Here is a 22992-nt window from a genome sequence, read left to right as displayed (position 1 = left end):
CAACAAAAATAAATCAAGACCCGGTTTTATATCGTTTACAAATTTCTGAGGTATAAACGTTAATGGTGAAAATTTAACCGTTGGCTCTTGAGCTGATATGATCTACATACATACCACCACCTCCACAACAATTTCAAAATGTCTTAGGCCTTGTCAAATTGTGAAACTGAATTTTGTACTAGATTGTAAGTTTCATGGTGCAATTAACGGACTGACTGATTCTTTGAGGAATCAGTCTGTAAAAGATGATATAAGGAAATAGTTGGGGCATAGGCAGAAGTGTTTACCAGTTTCAGATTTATAATAAAGCAAAACTATTAGTCTGTGAGTGTGTTGTGTTTCACAGAAAAGCTGAGGAGGGAAAATTCAGAAAAAGAGGAACCAAGAGTAAATACTGCATTGAGTAGCTAGATAGGAATCCCACAGTTGACTCAGAGGTTGGAATAGGGGAAGGTGATGCATCATAGGAGGATACAAGGTGACTGAGGAGAGGGGAGAGGAGACTCATGGCAATTTGGTCACTCTAACTGAGAGGTCCTTTGGCTTATGAGTACCAAGAGGACTTATTTGTAGAATATCTGTGCTGCCTATGTATGTGTAACTCATCTGGGAGTATCTACTAACACAAACACAATCTTAGGAATTAATCCACAGGTAAGGAATGAGAAATAAGATAGTGGATTAAGGACAAAAAGTACCCAGGTGAAGGGAAAATGAGACCTTGGAAGGAAAACAGACAGACCAAAAAGTATGAAATTAAATAACTGAGTGAAGTAGGTAGGAATTATATGCTACTACTGTTTTACAGATTTGTAAATAAAGAATTTTTTTAAAATTGCTTTTAATTTTAACATCCAGACAACCATGACACAATTCACAGTAATCTCCTTTCTGAAAAAAAATCCTCAAGTATGAATCAGTAATTAAACACACACACACACACACACACACAAAACACACAACACACACACCAAAGTTAAGGTGGCATGTTCCCTTTTTGTGGGATAGCACCTGACTCAAGTTAAAATCAGGCCCAAACCTGGTTCTGAGGGCTGAGTAAGGATATCAGATTGATAGGGGAAGGGAGGAATAGATAAGAGATTGAGTCTTGGCCCAAAACAGTAGGACTCCCAACCCTTCTCTTTGGTCAAGGTAGGACAAGATCTGGGAAAGGTGGTGTCCCATAACTAATAAATCATAGAGCTACATTTCCAGGCCCCATCTTCTGATTCTATGACCAGTGTTTTCCCATTACACCTCACTGTCTATCCAGGCAGGATTTTGGCCCTTAGCCATCAAAGCAGTATGGCGGTGGGAAACCCAAGTTTTATGTGGTCCCTTCCTGTAATGGACACCCAGATGAAGTCTGAGTAGGAACCTTCCTAGTATGTCTCAAAAGAATGCCCATAGGTATTGTACTTTGTATCCATCTTTGTAGCAGTTGCTGTAGAGATACAAAGTGTAAGAAAAGACATAGTCCCAGTCCACAGTTTAATTGGAGAAGCAAAACACAAGATGCTGTGTATATAATGTATTAGGTGCTTAGCTGCATGATATGTGAGTACATGGGAGTACAGAGGCAATAGAGACAAGTATTTATTAGAGTAGAATTGCAATGTTTCTAGATTTGAAAGAGAACTTAGTCGAGTGCAGTCAACTCATTCTGCTCCTGAGAAGACTGAGTCTGAGATAAGGGAAACAGTTTATCCAAGATCACCCAGCATGTTAGCAGAAGCATAGGTACCAGAAGCCTGGTCTCCTAGGTTCCAGTGTAGTGCTTTTAACATGCTCTGACCTCACTAAATAAAAAGTAGTAAACAGTATCCATTAGAATGAAGCAGGAACTTCAAGGGGCTGCTTTCTCAAGCCCCTGTAGTCTCACTTCAGGTTGTATGGGAACATCTGATTTTGGCCCCATCTCATTTTATGTAATAGAATCTGAGGGCCACAGGCAGCAGGCATTTGGCAAGGTGTGTGGATTGGGAATGATAAGGGTTGGGGAGAGCTAGCTGTCCACAACTAAGCAAGTGCTAAGAAGCAGGACCTTTGAGGTATGTTTCCTTTCGATCAGTTTCTATGTTTTAATCCCTGTCTCCGTTGCTTGCAGAAGCCATTGTAGAGTCTGCCTTATATAAATGTGTGCTGAAGCCCCTGAAGGATGCCATTAATTCACACCTCCAGGAGATCCACAGCAAGGATGGGACCCTCCAGCAACTAAAGGGAAATCAATTAGTCATCTTGGCCACCACCACCACTGACCTGGGTGTGACAACCAGTGTGCCAGAAGTTTCCGTTATGGAGAAGATCCTTCACAAGTTCACTAGCATGCACAAAGCCTACTCTCCTGAGAAGAAGATTGCCATCCTGCTCAAGTCCTGCAAACTCATCTATGACTCCATGGCCTTAGGGAACCCAGGTAGGCAAAACTGGAAGGAGATGGGGTTCATGCTCAGGAGCGGGTTGTACCAAGTGACCTCTGAGATTCTATGATTCTAGAGCCCTGAAGGACAAGAACTAGATTCTTCAGCATTCCTCCTTTTAGAGTCAGTGAACAGAAGGCCTTCCTAGAGAAGTCCTAGTTGTATGTAATCCTGTTGTAGATGACTAAAGGCTATGGGTAGCACTAGGCACAATGCTGAGTGTGAAGGACCTTAGAAATATATCCAAGCTGGCTGTCATACTGGGGACCAAATACAGGAAAAGGCCCATCTCCCCTTTTCCCCACCTCTGGGTATGGGGAATGTTCAGAGTCAATTATTGGCCAAGTAGGCAACGGCCTGATTGTAATGTAAGAGAGGTCAAAAAGTGGCCCTACACCTCTTCTTGGCTGGCTTGAATTGACCACAGGTAGGGAAGGGAACCAGAATCTTTTAAATGCCTACTGTATGATGCTGTGCTAAAGGCTTTTCAGAACTCTCATCTGATCCTCATAACAACCCTGGGGGGTAGATACTATCATTATTCTCATTTCACAGTTGAGGAAACGGAGGCAAATAGAGCTTATGTGACTTGCCCAGGATCAGACAACTAGTATGTGTCCAAGGTAGGATTTGTGTCCGAGGTAGGATTTGAACTCAGAGTTTCCTGACTCCTCATCTAGTGCTCTATCCACTGTGCCATCTAGCTGGGACAATGGTACAATACATTTGAAGGGAATTGAAAAGCTAAGAGTGTTCCCGCTTCAGGATTGGACTTCCTAAAGAGAATAAGCTTCTTTCTGTTGCCATTGGGCATTGACTGTCATGAGGAGATACTCTGAGGACAGATTTGAACTCAGGTCTTCCTGATTCCAGGAGCTGTGCTGCATTCACTGCACCACCTAGTTGTCCATCTTCCTCAGTTAGGTCTTTTTCAGTCACTCCTAGCCACAATGATCTCATCCTTTTCTGAACTCTCACATAACATAGATTGAGGTCTATGCCACTCATGTTTGTATTCAATAATATAATCTCCCATATTAACCTTTAGGTATATTGCATTTATGTCTGATCCCAGGCTTTAACTCCTGAAGGGCAAAGTTATGTATTATATTTCTTTCATATCCCTATCATAGCACATAGTAGGTACTCAGTAGATACTTTAATAAATGAAGGTGGAATTAAGCTAGGCACTCTTAATTTCCTTTCACTAATGGATGAATGGGAAACCTGAATTTCTTTCCTTCCTCTAGAATGACCTTTTTATCCTTTTCTTTATAAAGATACAGGTTTTAACTAGATGATCTCAATGTTTCTCTCCCTCATCCCTCATTGAACTAAAACTAGGCTTTTCATTGGGGAACATTAATATGGCAGATGCAGACATCTGCCTTGGGTTCCCTTCCTTTTGAAAATTGGAAAACCAAAAAAAAATTAAAAAAATAAAAAAAAAAGAAAATTGGAAAACCTTCATACAGTATGGTTTGTTAAGATTAAAGGATGGTTGGTAAAATCGCAACCCTATTTCCCTGTAGAATCATTGCCACCACATAATCATGACACCCTGTTTCTTCATTCCAGAAAAATTTCATCACATAATCATTACATGGTATAATTCTGTTTGTCACACCTGCTTAAAAGGTAAAAAGCAGCAATGACATACTTATCTCTCATGCACTGCGAGCCACAAGGTGCCTAGAATTCTCCGCACAAGTGCATTGTCAGTATATTTCTGAAAGCTGACTTGCACGGTTTGTCTAGAGCGCTTCCGTACCAACAGTATTGTCACTCAGGCGAGCAGGCGCAGCGGCTGTAAGTCACATGATATGGTAAGACTTGCATCTTCCCTGAACTAGCTAAACTATACAGTTTAGTAATAAATGATTTTTAGTTTTAATAAATGATTTTAAGTAATACCAGGACATTAAAAATAAACAAACCTCACATAATGGTCACATCCCACTTTTTTACAAAAATTTGCCTTAAAATTTTTGACAATGAGGGACTTGGAATGTAAATTGAGAGTTCAGTTTCTAAAGTACAAGAAATTATTAATAAGCAAAACTGAAACAAGAAATATCAGAGCCAAAATGTGTCCTGCCAAAAACAACTAACCTGGGGAAAAGGTGAACAAAAGATAATTTAACAATCATTGGGCTGTCTGAAAACTGACCAAAAAGAAGCTGGACGTACGTCCGTAAGTCTGAAATAAGGAAGGAAGGACTGCTCAGAACTGGTAGAACAAGACAGCAAAAGGAGCATAGAAAAAATCCACCAATCTCTCATGAGAAAAACTAGAGTATATAGGTTATTGGCTCCATACTTATAGTGCGTTTGGTACAACTGACACCTATTTTACTGTCTATGCTTGGACTGAATTTGGCCCAATTTACATTTTATGAACCGGCGTTAAGTAGGCAGCAAGTTAAAAAGGGCAGCAACCAGTCACGAATCCCACTGCTAACACACAGTGACATGGCCAGTGTAGATGTGAGAGAAGTATTCTGATCATAGCCAGGAACACCTCACCCAGCCTCCCCATGGTATTTGTTTAGGAAAAAATGTATTCAGTGAGTGTGAAACACCTGTGCTGCATACCCTGGGAGAGCCTAAAAAAATAAAATAAATAGGTCCCTCCTCTCAAAGTCCTTTCAGCCTAGTCAAGGAGAATGCATTGCATACAAAAATCTATAATCCAGATTAGATCATTACTCACTAATTCATGTCAATTCAGTAAGCAAGTATTAGGTACTTGGGGATCCAAAGAAAACCAAACAAGCAAAAAGCCCTGCCTTCAAGGGGCTTACCTTCTACTGGGGAGGGGGAAAACAGGGGGATATAATATACCCACAGACAAGTAAATATGATATAATTTGTGATTTATAATGTTGCAGCACTAGAGAACTAACCTCCAGTCAAGGAGGCTTGAGTTCAAGTCCTTTCTCTGATACAGGCTGGTTGTGTGACCCTGAACACTTAACCTCTCTGTCCCATGGGCAACTCTCTGGAACATAAGTTGTCCAGAGGAAGCTAGGTGGTAAAGGGGATAGAATGTTAGAATTTGATGCAAAAAGGCCTGAGTTCAAATCCTCCCTCAGATACTTACTAGCTGTATGACCCTGAGCAAGTCGCTTAACCTCTGTTTGTCTCAGTTTCCTCAATGGTAAAATGGGCATCATCCAGAGACAAGGTGTCAGACATACGGCCCATGGGCCACGTGTGGCTCACAACACTCAAGTGTGGCCCAAACTAGATTAAATTGCAATTGGAAAATATTTAATAGAATAAATAAAACTGCAGTAAAGCATACCCGATATTAATATGTGACTTTCTAGGTCAATACGTGACCCCTAGAGATCTTTGACATAGTTGAGTGGTCCCCATTTCTGTCTGAGTTGGACACCACTGATCCAGAGATACCTCTGCTTCTAGATTCCTAAAACAGTATGCAAAAAGGGAGTGAGGAAACCTGAGTTTTAGTCCCCGATCTGCCACTCAGTTGCTCTGTGACCTTAAGCAAGTCATTTAACCTCTATGGACCTCAGTTTCCTCCTCTGTAAACTGCTTTCATTTAAGCTAGGTGACCTCTAAGGTCAGGGAAGCATCTGGGTGAAGCAGTGGATAAAGTGCTAGACCTGGAAGCAGGAAAACTTTAGTTAAAATACGCCATTCAGACACTTACTACCTGTGTGACCCTGGGCAAGTCACTTCACCTTGTTAGACTCAGTTTCTTCATGTGTAAAATGAGCTGGAGAAGGAAATGGCAAAGCACTCCAGTATCTTTGCCAAGAAAACCCCACATGGGGTCACAGAGTCAGATGTGACTAAAACTACTGACCAGCAGCAGTGTTCTGAGTCTGTGTTTGAAAGTTTCTTCCAGCTCCAGCAGTCTGTTTTCAAATCTCTCCTACATTCTACATGCTAAGGACTCTTTCTAACTTCGCTTTTCTTTGTTCTGATGCAGACGTTCTTAACCTGGGGTCCATGAACTTACTTGTGTTCTTATTTTTCATATTTTGATAATTATTTCAACATAATTGGTTTCCTTTGTAATCATATAGAGTTAATTTCATGCATTTAAAAATATCATTCATTTTTGTGTCCAAGACACAAAAAAAGGTTAAGAACCCACATTCAAAAGTATGGCCTGGTTCTGAAATGCCATGGTTCTTTGTCTCATCAGCCTTTCATCTTGACCCTGGCTGGAAAGTTACATAACGTAAACATACCTGGTTTTCATTCTCTGCCAATAGGGCCCTTGGCTTTTGGCAGCATCCATTTGTGGTTTCTTACAGTCATTTGTTTCCAGAGACTATAATGAACTGCTAAATCACCTTGTTTATTTGCAAGCAGCAACTTTTGCAAGGAATTCAATACTTTCCGGTGGGCTAATGTCCAATCAAAGTGGGGCTTTTAAATATGAATAACACAGCTCCATCCTGCCAGGAGGCTGTCTTATCTAACAACCTCCTGCACGCTGCAATCAGTATTTCTGAGCATGTAATATAAAGCACTTCACCATGCCAAGTTACACAACCAAGAGATAGTTCCCACTTGTTGGGCAAAGGTAGCTTAACACCTGGAGAATCAAGATTCAGGTTCTTTAGATTTCTGTGCTGAAGGCTCTAAGAATGGTCCCCCCACATTTCTACATTCCTCCATCTCTTCACAGCATAACCCTGTGACCTTCATAGTGCAATTGTAATTATAGGGAAATAGAAGGTCAGAAAGAAGTGATATCATATCACCAATGTCATTCCAAGGTCAATGAGACCTTTCTACTGTATATTAGGGCTCTCTTTTGATATGAAGGCTTATCCTTTGTTTGAGTGATAATCACAGATCATTTTCTATAGTACCTTAAACTTCATAAAACACTTTTCTCACAATAACACTGTGAGGTAGATAGTACAAGTAGTATTATCAACATTTGCAGATGAGGAAACTGAGTCTCACAGATGTAATTTACATGTGGTTATAAAATAATAATTAGTGTTTATAAAGTGCTACATTAAGATTTACAAAGAACTTTTTTTTGTAAATATGCATTATCTCATTTGACCCTTACAACAGCTCTGGGTAGTAGGTGCTGTTATTATCCCCATTTTACAAATGAGGAAACTGAGGCAACCAGAAGTTAAATGACTTGCCCTAGGTCACAAAGGGTCACACAGTAAGTGTCTGCATTTGAACTCAGGTCTTCCTGATTCCAGGTCCAACTGCCTTATCACAATTCCATAAGTAGAAGAGCCAGTATTCAAATTCACATCTTCTGACTCCCAATATAACTTTCTATTTCACTACCCTGCCTCTAATTATTAGATGAATCTTTTAATAAATTGAGTTAGTTTTAAATATGACTTGACCCTTACAGTGACCGCCACAGACAGGGAAGGATGATGGCCCAAGAGAAAACAAGAATCTAAAGCTATCAAGAGAATAGAAGAAAGTATTGGATTTTCCATTGTCTGCCATAGAACCTAACTGTTTTGGAAGATCCTGGCCAATCCTGTCTATAAAGAAATTGTCACTGGGGACCATACAGGGGAAGTGAAATCTTCATAACTCATATCACTCTTTTGCAACTTTTTCTTTGGGTTATGAAAATACATGGTCAGGGTCATGTTTGTTATCTTTTTTTTTTTTAGCTCCTCAGTGCCTTGCTCATGGTAGGTACTTAATCTGTGTTTGTTGGCTTGGCTTGGTTTGGATTATACTGGGTTGGATATTTCTTTACTGTAGCCCTTTGGCTCCTAACTCTAGGCTCTCTGCACATCATATGGAGGATGGAGCCCTGGGCCAGCAGTTAGGAGACCCAAGTTCTAATCCCAGCTTTGCCATATGGGTGTGACCCTAAGCAAGTCACTTCAGAATCTCAAAATTGGAAGTAGCCTTAGAAGCCAAGTCATCCTTCTCATTACCTGTTCAGGAATCTTTACAACATCCCCAAACCAGTGGCCATCCAAGCTTCCATTTGAAGACTGCTAATTATGGGAAACCTCTGACATCCAAGGCAGCCCTTTTGGATATTTCTAATTGTTAGAAACTTGCCTAGTCTTCAGTTTCCTCATTTGTAAAACAAAGAGGACTGAACTAACTGCTAAAATCCCAGAGCCTAATCCTGAGCACATCTAGAGGATGGTAACCCACGTAGTGAGAGGACTAGAAATCATGTCTGAACTAGGGGATTGTGGAGAAGATTTCAGTAGGGAAGGATTGATGGCTTAGGGTACCTTTCCCCACTGTGGGAGAGACAATATATGTATAATGCATCTAATTTCAAACCCCATGCCCTCCTAGCCCTCCGCCATTTCCTGTCTCATGACTAGGTAGCCCCTACAACTCATTTCTTCATTTCCGCTCCAGGACCGCTGAGTTTCTGAGGAAAATTATGAAACTGAGCTTCTTTCAGCCACTACAAATTTATATTACATAACCTCAGTTGGACCTTTCATGCTGCTTTACCGTGTTTTTGCCCTTTCTTAGTGACTACTTCATTTTCCACATTTATTCTTAACATTCTTTTCCCTCCTCTTACTCCCACCCCACTCTGGACCCTCCACATTTATTGTATGTAGGAGTACTTAGCCTCCTACTTCACTGAGAAGCCTGTGGCCATCCGACATGACCTCCTTTCTTCAGAATCACTCAGTACTCTCCTCTTCTCTAATCAGGTTAAAGCTAATTTCTATACCTGAGCCTTTAATTCTACTGCCTCCCAGGAACTTTTCTCCAGTAGGCATCCCACCAATCTCATATACTTTCAAACTCTTACTTTTTACTCCTCATAGACCCTCTACCATGCTCAAGCCTCACCAATCCTGAAAAAACCTTCTCTTAAACTCTTCTGTGCTATAGAGTTAATCTCCCATTTCTCCACTCCCTTAAGCTTCTTGAGAAAGCTTTTCTATAGGCAATACCAGAATTCCCTCACCACTCACTTACTCCTCTCTTCTTTGTAATCTGGTTTCTGTCCCTTCTACTCTACTGAAACTGCTCCGATAAAGATCAGCAGGCCCTCAGCAAATCTAATGCCCTTTACGCTGTCCTCATCCTCTTTGACCTCACTGGACATTTTGACATAGTTGAGCAATCCCCCTCTCACTTGTTATTCTCTCCTCCCTCAGCTTCGTCTTTGTTCACCATTTCCTCCTCTGGTCCATCCTTTCTGATGCTTTAAGGTGTGTGTCCACCAAGGGTCGGTCCTCAGCCCTCAGCTGTCAATCAGTAGTTTTTCCCTTGGAAATCTCATCCCACATTTCAACTACCACTTCTAAACGACTTCTTTTTTTTTCAGATTCTATTTATTTTATTTTTCGCTTTGGTATTTTGATTTTATTTTTAATTTATATAAATTCACATTTATTTGTATATATATGAATTCATATAAATAAAACAAGCATTTATATAACAGTGGTTGTGCCACCACTCCCTCAGGCTCAGTATGTACAAAACCAAGCTTACGGTCTTTCCCTCTGAATCTGTCCTGCCTTTTCTGTTTCTGCTGGTGGTGCCAGCATTCATCCTATCTTCCATACTGGAAACCTTGGGATTATCTCTGACCTCTTCCCTCACCTCTTATAGCCAATCAATTACCAGGTTATATACACCCTATCTTCACAACATCTCTAACATTCGTTCCATCTTTTCTGTTCTTATTGTATGTATATTCATCACAACAGGTGGAAGTTACAGGGAGAAAAATATTGACTCTGTTACTATTATATTCTATAATACATTACATAATAGCATATATAATATATTATGGTATATTAAGCATCTAATTTAATAACAGCCCTGTATTATACTTTTAAAAAACTGTCTAATGATAAAAAGTATCCTACAACAGAGGGATACAATTGTCCTTTGTCCTGGTCAGACCATATCTTGAGTACTTAATTCAGTTGTGTGTGTATATATTACATGGGACATAAAAATCAGGGAGAAACTGACCTTGCCCTGTGGTCCACTTTGAGACTAGATAGGGTTTGAACTCTACTTAAGTTAAAAAAATCCTAAAAGTGCCAAAAGGGAAAATTTTTTTAAAAGATACTTTGTGGAAACTAAAACCATCTTAGCATATATGAAATGTTATTGATTTGGTAAAGTACTTAATAAGTTCTTGCTGATTGATATACAGAGAGTATAGGTAGCTAAGTGGCACAGTGGATAGAGTGAGGGGCCTGGAATCAGGAGGATCTTAAGTTCAAATCCAGCCCCAGACACTTACTGGCTGTGTGACCCTGGGCAAGTCACTTACCCCTGTTTGCCTTGGTTTCCTCATCTGAAAATCAGCTGGAGAAGGAAATGGCAAAACATTGCAGTATTTTTGCCAAGAAAACCCCAAAAGGGGACACAATGAGTCGGACACAATTGAAAAGGACTAAACAGCAGCAGAGTGTAGACCCCACACATCCTGCTCACTATTTTCTAGCTCATCTCTACCTTAAATTGCATTTCTTGTTGAGAATTTTTTCAGCCCATAAAGTATTCATAAATACTGCAGGCCATCTCTTTAAAATTTGATCAGTCATAACTTTGCAGAAGAAAAGCAGAAAGAATCTGGAAATCAGGGTGGAGACCCCAACATCAGAAGGCGTACCCAGAATTACATTGTCTTGGGACCTGAGGAAAAGGAAATCTTAGGCCTCCTGGGAAACAAGTGAGAATGTGCCTTCCTCCCACATTGTGCCTGTCACATCCATGCTTTGTGCTGTGCACAACTGTTACCCATTTGGACACTTGTCAGGAAAGAGAAGGGATGGTAGCAGCCTTCAGTGTCCCAGGAAACCTGGAGTTCAGTCTTTAAAGAGATTCTTGGGAAGGAGCCTCAGAAGCTATCTACTCCAACACCCTCATTTTACATGTGACAGAACTGAGGACCTGGGGGGAGAGATGGCTTCTCCAAGGTTTCCTCTGTCATTAGAATCAGAGTCAGGCTTAGAGAACCACTGCTTTTTCTATTATATCACACATTCATTCAAATCTTGCATTTACCAGTTCCACCAAGACAAGTAGGTGGGTAAATGAACATTTTTCCTCGGCATGGTGTCCCTGCTTTAACAGAATCCAGAGTGGGAAGTTGCTTTGCATTTCCTAAGAGGAAGGCCCAAAAGGAAATGAGCTTATTCTATTAAAGCAGTCAGGTTTCAGCTTAGGCACCTTTACCTGTCTTAGGGCATGAGCTTTGGAGCATCTTACCTATATTTCTGTGTAGCACTCTCTCTGAGCTGATCCCCCAACTGGCATGGCATCTAGAGGATCTCCACAATCTCTTCCAGCTCTGAAATTCTGCGTTCTATGTTGTAAACTGCTCCCTACTGAGGGCCCTTCCCATTCTAACATCTGTGTTCTAATCGGTGTTCCTCCCAGTTCTAATGCTGTATCTCTTGTCATTTCCAGTTCTAAAATTCTCTGTTCTGTGTTTTAACATTCTGTAAAAAATGCTTAAAAATTTTTAAATTTTGGTGCTTAAAAGAGTAAATAAACCCCTAACTGTCCAGAGGTGTGTCTGACCACATCAGAGGATTCCTGATATATGGAATTTCAAAATGTTGGGAACAGGGCTCTATCTTCCTTGTTGTTGCTCAGTTGTTTCATTCATTTCTACTTTTTCATGACCCCATTTGTGGTTTGCTTGGCAGATACTGGAGTGGTTTGCCATTTCCTTCTCCAATTAATTTTACCATTGAGGAAACTGAGGCAAACAGAGCTAAATGACTTGCCCAGGGTAATACAGCTGGCTAGTGAGTATCTGAGGCTGGATTTGAACTCAGATCTTCCTGACTCCAGGCCCAGTGTTCTAGCCACTGCACCACCTAGCTGCCCTCTGTCTTACATTAATAATAATCCTGTGCCTGTAAATAGCATTATTAACCTTGTAGATTACTTCCACACCCATTTTGTCTCCATAAAAACACTATGAGTAGGTACCTGCAAATATTATGATCCCCATTTTATCACCATCAACATTGTAGGTGTCTGAGGATACACAGAAGTCTGGGCTTCCAGATATTTACAGTCCAGCTCAAGAAATGAGACTTGCACATAAAGTAAAAAGCATGATCTCGAAGGGATAATGATGAGTGCAAAATGAATGGCACAGATAATAAATGACATTGGAGTTCAGATGAGGGAGAGATGAGTGAGGAGCACCCAATCTACTAGCTTCCTAGCTCTCCCAAGGCCAAGAAGGGAGCTGCTACTCCCTTTCCATCCTCCAGTCCCCCCTTCCCTCCTTCACGTGCCTTACCTTAGCTTGGGAAATCCAGCTTTTAAGTAATAGAGTGGAAAGGCTCAAAGCTAGATATCCAGCCTTGGCCCCCTCTCTAGGGGTATCAGCCCTGAGGACCAAATAGCTCATCTGGTGCATTTTCCTTGCTAAATTTTTCGCATCACACCCAGAAATTTTATGTTCATGGAAACATTAAAAATTCAACTGGATCTAAAGCAGTATATGACTTACAGGTGCATGCCGCATGAAATCAAAATGGGTTTTATATCTGAGCTTTCCCTACTGCAAAACTTGTATTTTTTAAAATTATGTTAATGTTAAAAAATCTGCCACATGCTAGGGTTGTCATCATTAAGATAATCATATGCAAAACAGTCCGGTGTGATGGAGGCGTTGTGGAACACTGCCTTTGAAGTCATAAGTTTTGGATTCAAATTTGCAATTTATTGACCTCTGCTTACTTATGACCTTGAACAAGTCACTTGAATACTCCAGGCCTCAATTTCCCAATCAATCAAAGGAGAATCTCTAAGGTCTCTTCCAATTATTCTTAATTCATATGATCTTCCCCCTAATAATGTTTAAATTGAGTTATAAGTTTACAAAAGCAAACACCTTCTGAGTCATAGGGCTTCATCAACTTTATACAGATAGGACAAAGACCACTGAAGGATAATTATTCAGCTGGGAGGAGGCACACTGCATCCAGGAAAACTCAGAGGGCCTTTCTCACCCAAAGGCCTGCGAGTCTCTCAAGAAGCAGTGGGACACAAGAAGAATCATTCTTTTGCCCAAGGTTCTAATCCATTATTGAATGTTGCTGAAAGGATCATAGAATTTTGGAGTAGGAAGGAACCTTAAAAGCCATCTAATCGAACCTTCTTATTATAAAAATGATGAAATTCAGGCTCTAAGAGTTTGAATGTTTTCCCAAGTTTGAAAAGATAATGAATAAAAGAGCCAGTGTTCAAACCCAGGTCTGATGCCTCTAAAGCCAGTGGACATTCCTTATGCTAATTTTGCCTCCAATTGTTTGGAGTTAACCTTGGAAGAACCAATTCATTCAATAAGCGATTAGTAAGCACCTACTATTTGCAAAGCCCTGTGCTATGAGCTCTAGGGCATACAAAGACTTACATAAATACAAGATCCCTGGCCTCAGAGGGCTGAGAGAGAGATAGACAGAAACAGAAACAGAGAGAAAGAAATGGTCATTCAGCACTTACTATGTGCCAGCACTGTGCTAAGCCTAGAGATACAAATATAAGCGAACATTCCTACCCTCAAGAAGCTTATGTTCTAATGGGGAAAAACAAGTATAAAAGAGAGTTGGAAGGAGTTGGGAGTAGGGGTGGAGGGTAGGAATAGTACCCAGCAGGGATATATGGTGAGAAGACAAGCAACACAAGCAAGACTTTGCTGCACAAGTGTGCTGGAGCCAGCTTGTACTGGCTTAGAAAGCCAGTTGTTAAATTTTTAGTATGAGTATGTACACCTCAAAAATTGCCAAACACTACAAATCAGGTTTTGATTTATTGTTGATTGTCTAGACTTAAGAAAGTGATAGAGAAATAAAGATTAATGATAAAAATTAAACTTAAAAGTATGTTATACCTTTAGGTGGAGAGTTGGTTGTTAAATATCAGTGTATCCTTGCTCATGGGCCTGGATCCCTGCAAGATAAAGCTAACCTGTGTAGGAGTGGTAGTAGGGGAGAGTGTGGAAGAAGAAGCAGGTATGAAGTCCAAGTTTCTGATGGATAGAAAGTATTGACAAGAAGGGTCATGGTGAACAAATCTAATAGAAAGCTTGTTATTTGTTGAAAGTCCTTCACTTACTATTTCTGGACCCTTTCTTCCCACTAAAGATACCCTCCCCAATCCCATTCCCTTGTTCCTGTGTTTTCTCGCTGTTCTGGGTTTCTCCTGAAAGTACAGTAAGGAAGAGGTGACCCACTGTGTGACCCGGACCACATGTTTGCATTTGAAGATGACCTACTTCCCACCAAAAGGGAATCTTAACCCAATTAAATGCTGTTAAATTAAGTGTAGAGACATTGTGGTGAATAAATGTCAGGCCTTAGGGCCAGGATGACCAGGATTCCAAAGAGCTTTGGTCAGGAATGTGATCACTTTTCCAGAACATTGTGAGCTATAAAGAGCCAACTTTTCAGCATAGTTGCTTTCTTTGTACAGGGAAACCCTATGGAGCTGATGACTTTCTTCCAGTCCTCATGTACGTCCTGGCGCGTAGCAACCTGACAGAAATGCTTCTCAATGTTGAATACATGATGGAGCTCATGGACCCCGCCCTGCAGCTGGGAGAAGGTAAGAGATCACACACATACACACACAGACACACACACACACGAAAAGGAAGAGGGGCCAAGGAGACATTTTTCTTTAAAGGGACCAGAGAGACCATCTACTCAGACTTCCTCATTTAACAAAGGAGGAAACTGAGACCCATAGAGGTTAAGTAATTAATCCAAGGTCACATAAACTATAACTAACAAAAACAAGACTCAAACGCAGCTTTTTCAGCCTCTGTGACACTACAATGCCTTGATATACTGGAGAGAAGACAGGCAGGGAGCAGTGTTGAAAAATAATGAGGAAAATGCTGACCTGGGAGGATTCAGTCAACAAATATTCATTCATTCAGCTGGACTAAGAGGGCTCAATTAATAAACATTCATTCAGTTCATTCCATAAATATTAGCTTACATCTCTATAGCATTTTGAAATTTACAAAGTGCTTTTTTTCCAAATAACTCCATTAAGGGAGCAGGATAAATATTATATTCCCATTTTACAGCAAGGTTCCCCAAGGTTATATAGCAAATAAATGCCAAAGACAGAATTGGAACCCAGGTATCTTACCTCCCTATATAACTCTGGGAATTCTTTAATTATAAATAATCCATGATCCTTGCCCTCAAAGAGCTTACAGTCTTGTAAGAATTAGAGAGCAATAGTGTTAAACTCAAATAGAAACCAGGCCACTCATCTGTACCTAAGGATAACTATGGGCAGCATTCTGATCTTAATAAATAATGTGTAATTATAATATAGATATAAATAATGTATAAAACAGATCATATAATATTTGTCATTAAATTACATTTTAATCTGGTTTACCTGAGTTTTGGATTTTTGGCAACTATCCCCGTGAGGTGTGTGTTCTAACACACCGAAGTTGTACTCCAACCTACTAGAAAAGCTACAGGAATGGACCTGGTCATAGATAGAGTGTCTGTCACCTGAGGGCCAGCGTGGATGAAAGATGGCCAACAGGGGATGCATATGATAATGATGATGATGATGATGATGATGATAGCTACTACTTATAGAGTGCCCTCTATGTGCCAGGCACTGTACTTGGCATGTTGTTGGTAACATGCAACCCATGGACTGAGTGTTTGACACTCAGGATAGAGGACAGTGGGCCACTCAGCTACCCAGTCTTCCCAATAACTGAGTAGTCTCCCAAGAACATGGGACATGGGGGAATTAGTGTATCCTTCTAACAAAAAGTATTAGGTAACAAGAGGGTTAGAAGGAAGTTATCAGCATGATTTTTTTAGACTTTTCTTCAGTTTCCCTTCCCAACAGGCCTTTCTCCTTTCCTCATTGCAGCCAAAAGCCAAGTGCTGTCAGACCATTGGGCTTCTAGTCCTCTGTTGCTAATAAGAGAACCAAGCACCCTATTATAGGAGAGCAGGGTGGCCTTTCTAATGTTCCTCCCTGCAAGTGACCACATTTCTGATTCCCTTTAGCTGAAAACGATTATGCCTAGCATATAATAAGCATCTTGTAAATGCCTTTTGATTGATCAGCTGATGGATTTCCCCCCTCAGATTTCTCAGGGCATTTCACCTGGACTTCACATTTATTCTTCACTTGCTCATCCCTTGTAATCATAATTACTTATATTTCTTGTTGTTGTTGAGTATTTTAGTCATGTCCAACTTTTCTTGGCAAAGATACTAGAGTGGTTTGCCATTTCCTTTTCCAGTTCATTTTATTTTTTACAGATGAGAAAACTGCGGCAAATAGAGTTAAGTGATTTGCCCAGGGTCACACAGCTAGTAAGTGTCTGAATCCAGATTTGAACTCAGGAAGAAGAGTCTTCCTGACTCTCGGTCCAGCACTCTGTCCAATGTGCCTGATTATATTTGTTATTTAACTCCAATTAGATTATTGTCCCCTCGATTAAAGTTTATGCCAGAGATACTGCTATATCCTCAGCACCTGTCGCACAATCTGTCACTTTTATTGAGCTGATTTGAATGTCAGCCCTCCATGGTTAGCATTATTACACACCTACTATGTACCAAGCACTACGCTATGTACTGGAGACCTGAAGACAAAGGTGAAATCATCCTGGCCCAACTAAATTCAAGGAGTTTAATTATGATGTTCTTCTTCAGTACTTGGAAAGATCTGTGATTTTGTTCCCTCTGGTACTCCCTCTATGCCTTACTAGTGACTGAGACAGCTAGATGGAGCAGTGGGTAGAGTGCTGGGCCTGGCTTCAGGAAAACCTGAGTTCAAATGCATGACCTTGGATGGGTCATGTAATCACTCTCCGCCTCAGTTTCCTTGGCTGTAAAATTGGGATAATAATAGTACTTACCTCCTAGAGTTGCTGTGAAGACCAAGTGAGATAATATTGTAACACACTTAACACAGTGCCTGCCACACAGAACGTGCTTATATAAATGTGTTATTATGGGGCAGTTAAGATAACACAGTGGGTCGAAACCTGACCTTGAAATCAGGAAGACTCATCAGATCTGACCTCAGACACCTAACTAGCTGTGTGACCCTGGGCAAGTTACTTAACCTTGTTTTCCTCAGTTTCTTTATTTGAAAAATGGAAAGAACAAAGCACTCCAGTATCTCTGCCAAGAAAATTCTGAATGGGATCGTGAAGTCAGCGTCAGACATGACTGAGAATGACTGAACAACAACAGATTATCATGATATGTGTCCCCGATGACCATCTCTAATCTGGGCTGGTCTTAGGTGACAGACACACTATCTATGACCAGGCCCATTTTTCTTCTCTTCCAGTTTGATATGATAGAACCTACTTCACTGGAATAGGCCAGGGTCACCTCCACATGACACTGAGGCATCAGATACGGAGGCCTTTATTGGGGGATGAGTCTATTTAGATACATAAAATCCTGCTTTAATCTGTTGTTATTTTCAGCCTGTACTATTTACCAGGATATACAATTCTAACAGGGTATCAAGGGAACATGTTAGAAGTGAGGGCATTTGCTATCACTTTATAAGCTTGGGCTTACAACATCCCCTGTAAGTATCCAACTCATATGCATATGTATATGTATACATATATACATAAACATACATATAAATACATATACATGTGTGTGTAGTTTTTTATTTTTAAAACACAGGTTTTAAAGTCACAAAATGTGTATCGTAGCTCTGCTGCTTTGCTATTGGTGTGACCTTGGGAATATCATTTCCCTTTTTTCTGAATCTCAGTTTCATAGACTAGATAACCCCTAAAGTCCCTGCTACCTATTGAGTCTATAAAACTGGAGAGGCCTTTTCCCCTTCTTAAATATTTTTTTCCTTCAGTTACAATAATATGCTTTTCAACCCTGCTGCACCATAACAATTTTAAATTTATGTTTGAATTTTTTGATAGCCATGGTGTGGTGATCATTCGAATACAGCCGTTCCTCTTTCCCAAATCTGCCTCAGTCTAAATCTCTACCCCAGGATCCAGCCCACAATCAGCATTAATTGAATCAACATTTAAAAAACATAATAAATAAATTTAATATTCTGCTCTTTGATCCGTAGGTACATGGATCTAGAAGAGATCTTAGAGTTCATCTAGTCCACCCCCCATCATTTTATAGATGAGGACATTTTGGCCTGAAACGACTGCACAGACAGAATATATCAGAGATAGGATTTGAACGCAGGTCTTCTGACTCCCTTGCCGCTCTCCTAAAAAGTTGCTACATGTGCATAGAACATTGAGAGTCAGGAAATTAAGCCTTAGACATTTGCAAGCTGTGTGACCCTGGGCAAGTCACTTACCTTTCCTCATTTGTAAAATAGAGATAATAATAGTACTTACCTTCCGGGGCTGTTGTGAAGATCAAGTGAGATAACATGGGCAAAGCATTTTGTAAATCTTAAAGTGCTATCTAACTCTTGTTGGTATTATTATGTCTCCAGAGTATAAGTCACTGTTCTAGGCTCTGGACATAGAAAGTCAGAAGCAGCATTTCCCAGCCCTCATGGAGCTGATATGCTGAGGGATAGTTGGGGTTCCAGAGGAATCCATGGTGGCAGAGGTCAAGGTGCCATGTGAACGTGATCCTAGCCCTTCTCCTCTGCTATATTCTTCCTCTTTGGTGCAGCTAGGTGGTACAGTGGATAGAGCACCAGTGCAGGAGTCAGGAGGACCTGAGTTCAACTCTCACCTCAGACACTTGACACTCACTAGCTGTGTGACCTTGGGCAAGTCACTTAACCCCAATTCCCTCATCCTGGGTCATCTCCAGTCATCCTGATGAATATCTGGGCTCTGGATTCAGATGGCTCTGGAGGAGAAGTGAGGCTGGTGACCTGCACAGCCCTCCCTCACTCAACACAAAGTCAAGTGCAAGTCATGTCATCATTTGTCTGATGGCATGGTCTTCTTCAGCAATGAAGGACAACCACAAACACATTCTTCCTCTTTATAGACTAACAGAATAAACTAGGACAGACTTTGACAAATAATTTGGTCCATATTGGTAAAGTATGATCATGTTCATTTATAGATTAATCAATCAATGAGCATTTTATTAAGCAGTGCTCTGTGTTGGCCTGGGGAGACAGAAACAAAATGAAATCATCTCTACCTCAAGGAGCTTATATTCTGTGTGGGGAAACAGCATTGCCACATAGAAGTAAACACAAAATAAATACAAGGCAATTTGGGGAGGTAGCTCTAGGAACTGGGAGAATCAGGGAAGGCTTCATGTAAGAGGTGGCAGGTGAGTTGAGCTTTGAAGGAAGCCTGAGATTCTAAGAATCAGATTCTAAGAGAGCAGGCCATCTCAAGCATGGGAGACTACCTTACAAAGGCACATAGATGAGATGTGGAATGTTGTGTAAATTAGAACAGCAAGGGGGCCAGCTTGGCTGGGGTGTAAAGTGCTTATGGAGGGGCAATCGTTTATGAGCTTGGAAAGGTAAGCTGACTTTTAAATGCTGAACAGATGAACCTATTCCATCCTAGAGGCCATAGGGAGCCACTTAAAGTTTTTGAGCAGTGGAATGACACTTCCAAAACTGGTTTAGGAATTTGGTAGCAATCTCCTAACCTATCTCCAGTGTCTAGTCTGAAAGAAGTCAATCCCCCCTCCACACTTCCAGGAGCCCTACCAGTGATTGGTCACCCCCTTTTTCAGAAGGTACTGAGGTGCCAGACCTCCTAGAAAGTCCTCCTCTGATGACTTGTAACATGGAGGTCAGCCTGGGTTCTTGAAGTCCATACTAGTGGAGTATACATGTACTCATTTAAATTAGTACAGTGTGATTTGGTTGAGTTGGGAAGAAGGAAAGTGGTACTGGGGTGGTGGTGAGGGGACAGAGATCAGGTATGTAACCCAGGTAACCTTTGGGTCTTACCCAAGCTGCCATGTTGCTCAGAGCCCAGGGCTTTTGGCATCTAGTTCTTTGCTTTTCAGCACCTCAAAAGTAGTTGGTTTAGTGAAACCTTTCAGAGGTCCTGGGGTAAGAGCTTGGCTCTGCCACCTGATGCTTATGTGATCTTGGGCAAGTAAATTAACCTTTCTAGACCTGTTTTCTCAACTGTAAAATGAAGGTATTTGGACAGTACACCCTCTAAGGTCCCTTCTATTTGAAATGAATGATCCTATGTTAGTTGGAAACTTGAGAAATTTGAGGCAGTGGAGACTGCCACCTGGCGGTCCGGAGTGAGAGTCGTTGCAGGACATTCAAAATGGCAAGTGCTTTCAGTCACAGAATCTCTCTTAAATGGAGAGGGACCTGGAGAGCTGTCTTGTCCAGCCCACACTGGAGGAGGAATCTCCTCTACAGTGTCACTGACGAGGGCTCATCTAATCTGGGTCCTCCGGTGAAGGGCAGCCCATTACCTCTTCAGGCAGCCCACTCTTGCATAGCTCTAAGTAGGAAGTTTTTCCCAAAATCAGATAGAAATCTGCCTCTCCACAACTTCCACCCATTGCTTCTGATTCTTCCTTCTGCAGCCAAGCAGAGTAAGTCCTAAGCCTCTTCCCCATGTATTCAATTACTCAAAGAAAATCACCATGTTCCCTCTAAGTCTTCTCATTCCTAGTTCTTCTAACTCCATGGTTCTCAAACTTTTTGGTCTAAGGATCCCTTTACACTTTTAAAAACCGTGGAGCCCTTGCCCTATCATCAAAGCCCTACCTTTGAATGCTTTCTGGCATGTCAGCGTCACTATTTAAATGTGAGTAGGTGTTCGCTTACACTCTCTTTACCTGTGTTGGATTTTAGCTCACATTTCTGTTCTGGTCTCTTCAGTATAAAGATTATTCTTTTGGCAAAGAAAACAGATAACGGTAAAGCTGAGTACTTTTCTTACAGTATGTCATCCATTAACATCACTCTTATCTATCGCAAGCATCGATCCTAATTTTTCTTTATATTCCTCTTTTTTACCCCAATATAACTTTAGAAAGCATTTTGTTTTCCTAAGTATTCATTATTGTCCTAAATTCATTCCAAGCTTTCATAGTCCTGATGCTTTTCTTATAAGATTATGGCTCACTTTTTTAACACATTTTCCATGACCTGTAAGCACATCTTCCATATATTATTTTAAATTGAAGATGGTCGGTGAGTTCCCTGTACATCTACATTGGTCTCTCTAGACAGGTCTTCCTTTTCTTCCTCATTAATATTCTTCCTTTTTGCGTCTTCAGAATTTTCTTTCTTTCTTTCTTTCTTTTTTTTTTTTTTTGAGTTTTTTGTCCATGGTAGGCTTGACTTAGACTGTATAATATTGCTTATTGTTTCTAGGAACACTTTGAAGTTGGATCTCCCCCAAATGTAGGCTGTTAATCAGACTATATCCAACTTTCGTCTCATTTATTTCATGGTCACTTTCCCCCGGGTTTCCTATCATTTCTACGTTAGCAACCATTTCCTAATTTTTGAATCAGACAAAGAATAGCTGTTCTTTTCCTTTGTTTCCTATAAGCAATAACTTAGTCTTTCTTTAAAAACAAAAACAAGACTTTGAATATCTAACATTATACTTTTCACTACAAGACGTGAACCCAGTGATGTACTGACAGATCCTTAACATCCAGCTCTCCAGGGCAAAAACTTAACTCAAGATACACCTTTTTTTGGAAGAAAAAAGATAAAGGACTATATTGGATTTTTAAAATATATTTTATTCTTTCTCCAATTACTTGTTAAAACAATTTTTTAACATTTTTTTAAGTTTTGAGTTCCGAATTCTATCCCTTCCTCCTTCCCTCATTCAGATAAGCACAAAATTAAGGTACTTAATTTCAATTTGTCATCTACTTCTTCTGGCTTGTTGATTTTATATTCTCTTAGTAGAATAAGTACTTAGCAATAAGCATGCTTCTTCTTCTAGAGTTGAGACAAGATCATCTTTGGGTTCTGCAATATGACCCAAGATTTCATTGACTGCCTCTGTTTCCATATCTTCATCTGTTGAGGCACTAAGAGTACCAGCTGAATCTGAGGGGGATTTTGTTGAGAAAGCTGAAGAAGAGTCTTCAGATGGTATTTCTGTCAGGGCGAAGAGTTCTTCCATTATGAGCAAGTGTCTGAGCAAGCCAGCTGAACATTTCTACTAAATACTCTGAGAGCTGTCTTGGGCATCTCAGTTTCAAAGCCCATATATCCCAACTTATCCATCTTGACTTGAGAAACATGTTCCTGGCTCTTGCTAGTCCAAGGATCTGCATCATTTAAGCCGCCACATCTGAGGATGACCAAGAAAAATCTTGAGTGCTTCCTCCAGGCTTCCTCTTGTCTAGCAGAGAGCTTCTTTTGTAGCATGAGCAAGTAGCCCATTCTTTTCAGAGTTTATGTATCTGGTCATCTTTTTCTCTTACGGGTGGCAGCTTATTCAGATTCCCATCACAAGCCCTCAGGGCAAGTCAGGCTTCCTGAACAGTAAATCCCAGCTGTAACAAATTGTGAACTTTTAGGAGATCTCTAAGCAGCTCTTCGTAGGATTTTATTATCATTATTATTATTGTTCATAGGGCTTTAATATTATTATTCGTATTGATATAAAGCCTCCTCC

At 40.6% G+C, this 22992-nt stretch overlaps 1 protein-coding gene and 1 pseudogene across 2 annotated transcripts in view; one reads left to right on the top strand and one right to left on the bottom strand.

The window, feature by feature from the left end:
* Positions 1–22992, top strand: part of RIN3 (Ras and Rab interactor 3) — a 165195-nt gene that overhangs the window by 133986 nt on the left and 8217 nt on the right. For both annotated transcript variants that reach the window (XM_072623277.1, XM_072623276.1), the window contains exons 7-8: positions 2108–2416; positions 14847–14978. In XM_072623277.1, coding sequence (XP_072479378.1) covers positions 2108–2416; positions 14847–14978 — 441 coding nt within the window. The remainder of the gene's footprint in view (positions 1–2107; positions 2417–14846; positions 14979–22992) is intronic.
* On the bottom strand, positions 22235–22960 carry LOC140513531 (NEDD8 ultimate buster 1 pseudogene; annotated as a pseudogene).

The sequence above is a fragment of the Notamacropus eugenii genome, chromosome 7 (assembly GCF_028372415.1).
Source record: "Notamacropus eugenii isolate mMacEug1 chromosome 7, mMacEug1.pri_v2, whole genome shotgun sequence".
Classification (NCBI taxonomy): domain Eukaryota; kingdom Metazoa; phylum Chordata; class Mammalia; order Diprotodontia; family Macropodidae; genus Notamacropus; species Notamacropus eugenii.
The sequence above is the reverse complement of the archived record's forward strand: the minus strand, read 5'-3'. Positions and strand labels throughout refer to the sequence as shown.